The sequence below is a fragment of the Anoplopoma fimbria genome, chromosome 5, assembly GCF_027596085.1.
Source record: "Anoplopoma fimbria isolate UVic2021 breed Golden Eagle Sablefish chromosome 5, Afim_UVic_2022, whole genome shotgun sequence".
Lineage (NCBI taxonomy): Eukaryota > Metazoa > Chordata > Actinopteri > Perciformes > Anoplopomatidae > Anoplopoma > Anoplopoma fimbria.
Genome location: NC_072453.1, coordinates 17,892,122 through 17,903,499, shown reverse-complemented (window position 1 = coordinate 17,903,499; position 11,378 = coordinate 17,892,122). Strand labels below are relative to the sequence as shown.

The window sequence follows — 11,378 nt, the reverse complement described above, 5'->3', positions numbered from 1 at the left end:
GGGAGGAAGCCGGAGAACCCGGAGAGAACCCACGCTGACACAGGGAGAACATGCAAACTCCACACCGAAGGTTGTCTGAATTGAACCCGGGCCCCTCTTGCTGTGAGGCGACAGTGCTAACCACTACACCACCGTGCAGCCCCAATTTTTGTAATCATCAACTTTTATCTCACTTCTACTGGAAAAGACCAGCACCGTTAAGAGGAATATGAAAAGACAAAGCTGGCCATCTGCAAAAAGTAGAGCTCACCACCTTGTGGCTGAACAAAGAAACAGCCGGAGGATGTTCAGGATTAAAAAAGGTCCAAGAAGCATGTACAGTATGATGATGGCATTTCAATCTCAGAGACTTCAATAAAATTTAACAATAATTTATTTCACATAAAAATGAATATTGCAAAGTCTTTGGCGATTGGACTCCATGGCGAAACTGTCTAACAGAGGGGCAGTGATGCTGAGGTCGGACAGGTACAATCCCCCAAAAGAGATAATTATGTTATATAAATATATAAAATAAATAACTTACCTGCTGCTGCAGAGAACTCCTAAGCAGAAACAGAAGATTAGTCATGAGAGAAAGTTTATCAATAAAACTCGTTAGAATGAGCTTGTATGAATTTAAGTTAGGCCAGATAGTTAAGAGGGGTCAAGTAAACCATAGCAAAGGATAGGGTCAGGTCTAGATAAACCGCAGACAAGAATAGGGGGGGTCTCGATAGACCACAGAAAAGGATAGTGCGGGTCTAGATAGACCACGGTAAAGTCTGGTGGGATCTTGACAGATCACGGAATTTATAGCAGGGGTCTTGACAGACCGCAGGAAAGGATAGGTGGGGGTCATGTTAGACTGCAGAACAGGATAGTTGGGGTCAAGTCAGAGGACAGGTTAGGGGGGTAGAGTTTGACTAGAGAGAGATCAGATAGTCCCCCAAACTGGATAAATTTGGGTCACTGCCGACCAGGAAATGAGAAACTGGGTCCTCGAGCAATGCATGACTTACCGAACCTTATTTTAAGGCTTTGCTGATGTTCAATGGAGGTGAAGGCAGAGGATAACCAACATCCCATTTGTCCCAAGGATGTAGATGAGATGCCTTGGTTTGTGGCCAAAGAAGCAGCCCCTATTCATGAAGAATACCCTGACTAATGCTGATAGTTAAACCAGGATTTAGCAAAGAAGGATTACCTGGTTTAAGAAATAAGGAGATTTAGACCTAGGTATTTAATCCTGAATTTAAAAGAAGCAAAAGCGAGTCTGTACAAACCACAAACAGAGCATGCACCTCTGCCTTTCCCAAGTGTTTAAGACGTAGCTTATAAAAAGATGAAAGGCCAGATTGGAAAATGTGATCTCTATTTTTGGTTTAAGGATTTAGAAGATGATGTAAATTCATCACATCTGAGCGTGCATAGAAGGCTAATAGAAAACAGAATCAAACAGCGCATCAATGTAAGGGGAAAACGCCTGCTCTGGTTCTGTCAGCATCATATGCCATTAAAGAGTAATAGGCTGTCTGCTTTCGATAACTGGATAGAAGCTTTAGCAAACTTTTCAGCAGTAATTTTAATGCGAATTAGCAAACAAACTTGAGGATCGTGCCATCTAATAATACATTGAATGCCGACAATAAAGCTTGAAATAGGCATGTATAAAATGTAACCATCAATGCAGTAGCAAATGAAGGCACTCAATTTATGAGAAGAAGTTAAAGAGGCATCCAACAGAGCCAAAACAAAGGCACAGTTCTTTTTATCATGGAAAGTGCTAAACCCTTACTCTTATACATCTTAGCTGAGTACCTACATTTAACCATGAGGCTTTGATTTAGGAAGGGATTAGGGTCTGACAAGGGGAAACTGATACCGATACTGCATGCCTTTAATAATAATAATAATAATAATAATAATAATAATATAGAAATAAAATGTATATTATGCACAACTTTATTTATATAGCACCTTTTAAAAACAAGGTTTACAAAGTGCTTCAACAGACAAACCAGCAAAACAGTGCAATAGAAGAAACATAGAACAATCGTTAGGATAAAACTAAACAAAGAAACAAAATTAAATAACAAGTGACAATCAAATAAACGAACAAAATAAATAAATAAAATAAAATAAATAAAATAAATAAAATAAATAAAATAAATAAAATAAATAAAATAAATAAAAATAAAATAAATAAAATAAATAAAATAAATAAAATAAATAAAATAAATAAAATAAATATAGTAAACGAATATAAGATAAAATAGTAAAACCAAATGAAAATGAAACATTAAACGACATCACATGAAAGCCATTCTGTAAAAATGTGTTTTAAGAAGTGATTTAAAAGAGATTACTGATTAAGAAGCCTTATCTCCTCCGGCAGGTCGTTCCAAAGCCGAGGGGCCCTTATGACAAAAGCACGGTCGCCTTTGGTTTTCAGTCTTGACTTTGGAACAGCCAGAAGGGCCCCACCTGAGGATCTAAGGCTGCGAGCTGGCTCATACGGGGTCAACATTTCTCCTATGTATGTCGGGGCCAGACCCAGACGTGCTTTAAAAGTGATCAGCAAGATCTTAAAATCAATTCTAAAACAAACAGGGAGCCAGTGAAGAGAAGCCAGGATTGGGGTGATGTGATGTCGTCTGTTACAACCAGTAAGAAGCCTAGCTGCTGCGTTCTGAATCAGTTGGAGGCAAGCGAGTGACTTGTGGTTAATGCCAGAGAGGAGGGAGTTACAGTAGTCCAGTCTTGAAAAGACAAATGCATGTATGATTTTTTTCCAGGTCTGGGGGAGTGAGTATAGGTTTTATTTTGGAGATGGTTCTGATTTGGAGGAAACAGACTGGACTACTTTTGTGATGTGGGGTCTGAAAGTGAAGTCGGAATCAAATAGAACTCCTAAGTTTCTTGCCGTGGATTTTATATTTATTGACAGAGGACCAAGTGCATTTACAATAGGAGTGATGGGGTTTGGGGGACTAAATAAAATGATCTCAGATTTCGAATTATTGAGTTGAAGAAAGTTTTGAAAGTCTTTAGAAAGATTCTCCAGAAAGTATGGAATGTAAAACGGGAAAGTTAATCAGCTTTTATGTTACCTGCATGTGACGGGCTGATAATAAAGTGATGTTTGATAGCTGACCACGTCATGTTTCTCATAATAGGCATGATGTCTTTGGAAGAGGAGCGCCCTCTGTTGATGATAACGATGACGACTTAATTATTGCACAGACAGAGATCAAACTGTGCAAAGAGAGGCCAGTGACTAGCAAACCACTGCCATGATAGAATCCCCCAAAACCAACGGATGTTGCGGCATCCGTGTAGGAGTTAAATGACTCAGAGGAACTCATCAGCTCGTTGTAGAAATGTTACACTATTTCAGTGATCGAGCGGAAAAGACCAGAGACGCAGGTCACAGTGGCACCCATCCATGAGATAGCATATTTAGACACAGAAGACGCCAAGGCCAGCGAATGTCAGATGAAGGAGCGCCCCTGAGAGATGACTTGCGTGCTGAATGTGAGATGGCCTTGGAGGGAGTAAAGCGAGCTCCAAGCATTAACGGAGCCGTTTAAACTCTTTGCCCTGTTATTCTCTCCAAAACGACAGCGCGCATACAAGCAAATGACTTGTGAGAACGAGTGTAACCCATATAATATCCAAAGACTGTAGGTGTAACCGGCAAAAGCCATAAACCAGCTTCCACAATGCTGAGGAGTGATTGTAATTATCTGTAAGCTCATATCTCATATTCATGGACAAAATTTTATTATACAAAAAATAAATTCTCCCAAAATGACCTTTGTACAAGCCCTGTAAAACGTCTCAAGTAATAAATGCATTTTAAAGAAACAAGGGTGTACTATCCTGTGAACTATTTGATTTAACTTCAAAATATTTACTTAACTGCAGACTTTTAAGACCTCCCATTTCTTAAACATTTAAAAGTGCATTGGCTTCCTTTCTATAATACCCAGACGTGTTTATAGTGTTTTATCAGTGGGGGTTTCTGCAGAGCAGGAGGGAGTGGCTGGATGTGAGAGGAGGTGGCAGGAGAGAGGAGAGGGAGGAGGAGCTTATGTCCAACATGCTCTCACAGGCTGATGTTGAGCAGGTGTTTGGTCATCAATCAAAATATTGGACACATTGAAGCTGCAGATGCAAATATTTAAAATACTTTTAGTCATATTTGCTCGAACTGTCAATTTGCAATTGTACATGAGAAAAATAATCTGTGAAGTAAACAAGTTCCTCTGCTACGTTTAGTGCTCCTTAGGGTATTCGTAAGAGTCCACAGCTTCTGCAAACATGGCTAAAACAAGATTGCATCGACTGTAATTCAATGTGGCGAAACAATAAAACATGTAAGCCTGAGTGATGAGTGTGCATATGTTTTTGTCTCTCTTGTTACTGAGGGCAACCACTGCAATAACACCAGATCACCCTTTCTGATGATGTGTTTATGACATATGGGGATATCAGGCTGGTGAGGACGGACATGATTGGTTTAGAGTCTGAGTGACAGATGAGCTGTGAGGTGAAAGTAAAATGAAACAGGACAAGATGGACATATCTGTTTTGTCTGAGTGGAGCGAAATAATGTGAAATGTTGCAGCGTAAAAGATATGAGATCATTGAGGTCAGGGAGTCTGTGATCAACACTGTTGAAAAAGTGAAGGATTGAACTGGAGGCAGTAAAGTCTAATCTCCTACAATCGATTTTCCTGATTGGATTACGTTAGATAACATTTGTCTCTGTTCGTGGTGCACAAAAGATTTTGCGGATTGCATCACCAGACACAGCTGCGCCTTCATTTATACAATTGTATCAACCTTATTTTGGCTTTTACGTAAATGAAACTCTTAATGTACCTGTAGCTGAAGACTTTTTAAATGCTGATTTTAATCATTTTAAAACACTTCAAGGTTATTATTATTTATTTATTTCAGCCCACACACAGATTCCAATAGGTTTAAAGCAGTCATTATTTTTTCTTTACTCTTTTTTGAACTTCAAACTTTTCTACTTTTTCATAGTTTATGAGACTGTTAACTTGGATTATTCACTACACAATTCACACAATCATATTCAAAGGCAATGCATTAAGCTGTCCTCTGCAGTGACGTTTTCTTCATTGCAAAAATGAACTATGTTTTCATCAACGGTTTAAATCTCGGCACTACACGTCTACAGGATTGTGTAAATACACTTTCAGCTAAAGAAAAGTTATCTCATTTAAACTAAATGAAATAGATACTGTAAATAAAGAACTTTGCACAACTTTCTACAGTGAATGTTTTACATCACGTGTTGACATAAAGGTGTGATACAAAAAACAAAGGATTACAAGGTATTATTTTACATTTCTAAGTATTCCATGCGACGAAGATGAGGGATAGAAACAGTGACACGGTGGTGACGTAGAAAATGAAGAAAGCTCTGTTGATTCTTGTGGCCCAGTGGCCGAATTTCCCTCCTTCGTGTCTGCAGCTCAGGTGCAGATTCAAAGTTTTCTGCAGCTCCTTCAGCTCCTCCAGGATCAGCAGTAACGCCTTAGACTCTAGTGACTGAATGCTGTTGTAAACCTGCACAGACCAGGAGTCACAGAGTCATGTTAGACTGGGATTATTCATGCATCCATGTACTACAAGCCAGGTGGACAAAATTAAATTACTTTATATGTTGAATCAGGCCTCTTAGGTTGTTAAGAGGATGTAAAGACATTGATATTTACCATGTAATCACAACATTGTTGACTGAAGCGTAATATTATGCCCTTCACTGATGAAGATAAACTGTAATTTCCTACTGATCTACAAACCATTTATATTTATACCCTAGTAGCACTTCTAGAATTTCAAGAAAATGGGAATAAATGCACTTTTTTCCCATTTCCTTGAAATTACTGTTATGCAAACATAAAGAAGATCAGGTGTTGTTTTATTGCGTTAAAGCAGTTGATGGAGCAGTTGGGAGCCATTAAACCATTGCAGAAGAAGAGGACACACCAAGATTACGTAATTAACAGGGCGCCAGTCAAACGGTGGACTTAAGTCACATGCTTCGTACATCTTGTTCTATTCAGTCTGTTTCCATTGCATTTCCTTTTCTCCACCTCAGACAAGCATAAAAAACGTTTTTGCAAATTGAAAATGTGCATAAAAACAGATGTGTGATCATATATTAATTTTATATATATATATATATAAAGCATCAATTTTATTTTAGAAGTTAAAATCTAAATCAAAGCGTGAAGTGCATTTTTAAAGCTACAATGCATAAAATTCCGGATAAAGCAAAATGAATAGTGGGAAAGTGGTTGCTTTTAGTTTTAAACACATTAGGAAGTTTAAAATTAAATTTAAACACACTTTTAATGACACAAGACCCTACATTTTACCGGCAAAGATAATATATTTTTAATGTGTTACAATATAAAGATCCGGCATGATTACATGCACAAGAAACTACACAGTTTTGTCCACCTGTCTTGTGATAATAATGTTTTATTTGAACCTATAATGTTTGTACCTCTTGTGCCACCGGCAGCATTTCATGCTGTTTCTCACCATCAGACGCTTTGCAGATGCACGAACAGCAGGTTTGTCTTTTCTCCTCTGAAAACACACAGCAGGTTTGTCAAGACAGTGACTGCACAGGAAATATGATTCACAATTATCCACTCAGTTAAAAGTACTGGAAACATAGTTTGTGTTATTCTATTGGATTGCATTCCTCTGACCAGATATACAAGGGAAAACATCCACAGTTATAAGTTTATGAGAGTAGCAAACAAACGAACAAATGTCATCAGATTTGGATTAATAAACAGGAAAATAGCCGATTGATAAAATTAGGTTTCAAGGCCTAGATTACCTCAAGATTATAAACTTAAACTAGAAACCAGTAGGCAGAAAATTCCTCCATACATTTCAGTTCAAGGAGCTTCGGATAAGATGTGTGTCTTGTCTGACCTGTGTTACAGTTCTGGTGTTTGACTGTCTCCTGTTTGTCCTCCCTGTCGTCTCTCAGCCTGAGCTTCTCCTGGGACACAGAGTCTTTCTCCATAAGATACGTAACCAAGATCGTCTCCAGCAGGCTGAGCAGCATCAGCGCAAAAATCACAATGCAGTAGGTCGCTGAGAGGAGGAAACAGGCAATAATTACTTTTTGTTTTGGTATATTAAGCTCTTGACTGTTTGAATCATAATCCAGTTAGCAGTGGGCCCTTAAAGCGTGAGTCGGTACCTATGAGTGGAGTCCTGTTGGACATGGAGGGCAGGATGTCATTCAGGATGAGCAGCAGGACGGAGATGGCCAGCAGCACGGTGACTTTGAAGCCCAGCTTCTCTCCTCGATGGTCTGCGATTAAAAAGGAGGCAAGGTCCAGGATCAGGAAGAACAGGACGGGCAACAGGAAATTGGTGACATGAAGGAGGGGCCTCCTCTTCATGGTGAACTAAGGAAAAGGGTTCAAAGGTCAGACACGATCGACCAAATGACATCAGCAGTTATGACATGCGGTGGTTCAACGCATCAGGAGTACATTTAAAAAACGTTCTTCTCTACCTTTGTGTACAAATAATTAATTTGCTGTTAAATTACTTCATATGTTTGCACAAATGTGTTATTTACAAAAAATGCTTTGTGAGGTTTCACACTAATATTTGGAGATCACAAATTATTTGATTTCAGAGCAACTGACGATATTTTTCAAATTATGTTTTGATAGCACAAAATAAGTAACTTACTGGCACATATATATATATATATACATACGTACAGTGTATATGAGATGTTCCCACATTCCATCGCCAAAGGTGATATTGCCGCTGGTCACGGACAGTTGGAGGAAATCCCACTCTCCCTGAGTCTTCATCACCTCTCGGGAATACTGGGTGGCCCGAGACGAGTTGGAGTAAGGATGGAGACGAATCTGTTGAACTGAGGAGAGGAGAAAGTTTGGGTTGGAGGAGGTGGTGGTAACAACGCCCATTCAGCCCACACAGTCACGTAACGCTACACTCACCACAGTGTATCGCAGATGCAACGGTGATGCTGCATCTCTGTGTGTCGAAGGGGAACTTGTGGACGTCCATTTTACAAGTGCTGACCACCTTCATTTCCGCTTCAGCAGTGACCTTCCCGTCATAGGACATGTACATGTACGGAGATTTAGGGGAGTCATCCTTCTCTGTCCTGAGACACAAGCACACACAATCTTTTCATGTTATGTTATGTAAATAATTAAGACCATAAGGTATTTCACACTAATCATTAACTGAATTAATAGAAGACGGAGCTCCTCCTGTCACCATGATGATAATGTGTTTGCTTATTTTTGCTCTTAACAATAGTATGAAAGCTGTTGTGTGATCATAACATTCAAAGAAAAACATCCCATCCACCAGACCTTTGCTTTCCTTTTGTCCTGTTTCCCCATCACCTGTTACACATTTGTTTAGCTGTCCATCAAATCCAATTCCCTTTACGTTCTTTTTCATTTATTTTACTTTAGATGACCCTTGGCCGTTACCATCTCACCTTTAAAGGATTACTTCAACAAACATTTTGGTACACATGTTTATTTGATTTCTTGCCGAGAGTTAAATGATAAGATTGATACCATTCTCTGTATGATGAAGCTAGACAGCAGTGTTTTAGTTAGCTAGTAAAAGCTCCTTCTCTGAGCTAAGATGTTGTCGTAAATCCACAAGTTTTTACACTAATCAATTTAACATAGTATAACATGTTAATAAGTGAGCTTTAGAGGATCAGGTTTATGGATTTTCATAGCTTCAGACAAAGCCAGGATAGCTGTTTCCCTCTGTTTCTTGTCTTTTTGTGGGCTTTTGTTTTCCAAATTTTCAATAAACTACTGTGTATTTGTGTGTGCTGCAGGCTCACATCTCATAGATAATAAGGTCTGGTTTCCAGAGCAATTCCTTAGGAACTGAAATCTGAGTGATTCCACAAAACTGATCAGGGTTCCATGAGATGCGTTCATTGTTCCACTCCTGTAGTAAACGAAAGGTAAATTACCAGAATAATTAGAGACAGTGAGCTGCAGACAAATTATGAATAAAGTACAGAACAACAGGTTGCATTTAAATAATCAAACTCACCATTAACGCCCAGACAACAGGAATAAAAGTTTGTGTTTTCTCAATCTGGGAATAAACACATATACACATGTCAGAACAGATCCACTGCAGGGCAACGTTTAGCAGGTGAATGATACACCAACACAGCAATGCAGCACCTACAACAGCCAGGATGGCGTAGAGGATGATGTCCAGGTGCACCACCGTGGGGTGTTCATGGTCCAGAACGGGTCGGGTCGTTTTGAACACACTGTTGTCTGTGGTCAGGTTCAGGTAGTCCACCACATCCTGGTAGCTACACACTTTCTTAGAGGACGACCCATCTGCATTTAAACAGTTATCGGAAAAAAGTTTGGTCACTAAACGCCAATAGAAAAAACATGTTTTTTAGTTTACTTTGCTTTATTTTTTGCTTTTGGTTTGTTTTGTATTTTTATATATTTCATTTCATTACAACTAATGGTTTTGTATTATTTCATTTGTTTGTCTGTTTGCTAATCTTTTGATTATATGACAGATGCTACATAACTGTAACTGATGTTAAATGGTCTTTTGTAAAAACGACTGGAGGTGTTTTGTTGAGTTATCTTTACTCCAATGTTGACGGATGAGAAAACCCCACTAGGTTCTAAAGCCCTGATATTTTATGCTAGTTTTGTTTTTTATATTAAAAAAACATTGTTTTTATTATATTCTAAGCGTGCTGACATGGAGCAATTAGACTTGTCTTCTTTGTACATTTTTCAGATTGTAGATGCTTTGATAAGAGGAGGGCTTCTTGATTTCTGGTCTTTTTTTCCTCATTTAAATGAAAAACAGTATAGGAATAAAAGCAGTGTGAAGCCGGAAAACCAAAGAAGTCATGGCTTTGACTTTGATAAAAAAAATGGACTAGTTTGGTTTTAGCTTTGCACTCTCCATATCCTCAAACAGTGTATAAAACAGATATAAACAGGGCTGGAATGATGGAAAATACACATAAACACACCTCAAACATGCTCATAGAGCAAAAAAAGTCTTACCTGCAAAGATGATCAGGAGGAGAAAAGCGATGTGCATCATATCTGCAGCCGTGTGTGTTTGTGTGTGTGTGTGTGTGTGTGTGTGTGTGTGTGTGTGTGTGTGTGTGTGTGTGTGTGTGTGTGAGATGGAAAGTCTTTGTATGCAGTGGGTGTGTCCCTGCTGGAAGACCGGACTGAATCTGTGATGCTTTGATTTGAGCAGGGCTGGAAGAATGACCTCTGCCTGAAATGAGAAACCACTCCCACAGTGGACGGCAGGAACTGACATTGTAATTGGTTAACAGGCCTTGAAGTCTCTCTCTCTCTCTCTCGAAGGCGAGATCGAAGGTAAACAATTAATAAAACTAAGTGAAAGGCAGGTGGAGAGGATTCATCCATCTGATAGAAAACATAATGTGAATTTACAGCTTGCTCACAGCTTATTTGATACCAGTGACTGAAGGACAGTGGGTGTAAAACAGACGTTTACTGTAACACATGCCGAACAGCCCAATTAAAATGAAATAATTCAATTGAGTAAACAAGTAGTTTACTTCTTAAAGTATACTAAATGTATTGTTTATAAATTGCAAGCAAAGCTAAGTCTTTCATTTGTACCTGGGTGGAAAAGTGGAAAGAAAAACTGAAGAAATCTGGAAAACAAGTTTTGAAGTTAAAAAAGTACTAATTCTTATTTGGTCACTTGGGAGCAGCGGTACACAATGTAAACACAAAACTGACATATTATCACCCCATAAAGTTAACGTGTATGTACATAATAGTGTAGATCTAGCAGACACAATGCAACATTAGCATTCATTTGGAGTCTTGTTTCTGTCCACCTGATGAATTTAAGTCCAATATTCACTGTCTTTTAGCTCCGTTTTTGGTCTGCACCAACGTCTGAGGTAAATATGTCTCTTCAGATGCTAAATACTCCACTTTGTTCACCGGCTACTAGTTGCTACTTGTTTGTCTGCCAGTTGGTACTGAGCAGGTAGTACACAGTTGTTTCTAAAGTTTTTTAAGCTTAAAACTTTGTGCTGCAGCCTCAAAACTATGCTGGTAAGATCGCTGTAAACAAAAACAATGAGCTGAAAGACGCTAAAACACTGTAAGGCTGAAAGGAAATACAGAGTCAGTGATAATTATCTGTGGGTTGACCTAGCACAGTGAATTGATCTTTTGTTAACATAAATATATTGCTTAATACACCTTTAAATTAAAACGAAACATTCTTGCTTTGCTTTTTGTTTTTGTTATTGTTTTTCTTTT

At 38.6% G+C, this 11,378-nt stretch overlaps 1 protein-coding gene across 1 annotated transcript; it reads right to left on the bottom strand.

Annotated features, from left to right (window-relative positions):
• Window positions 1-5,364: 5,364 nt before the first annotated feature.
• LOC129090932 (5-hydroxytryptamine receptor 3A-like) lies at window positions 5,365-10,164 on the bottom strand. The gene is made up of 10 exons (XM_054598323.1): window positions 10,125-10,164; window positions 9,265-9,425; window positions 9,124-9,168; window positions 8,906-9,015; window positions 8,028-8,197; window positions 7,782-7,942; window positions 7,247-7,457; window positions 6,973-7,137; window positions 6,530-6,615; window positions 5,365-5,583 (listed from the first exon to the last, which is right to left on the bottom strand). The coding sequence occupies exons 1-10, from the start codon at window positions 10,162-10,164 to the stop codon at window positions 5,365-5,367; spliced, it is 1,368 nt and encodes a 455-aa protein (XP_054454298.1).
• Between the last annotated feature and the right edge of the window lie 1,214 nt (window positions 10,165-11,378).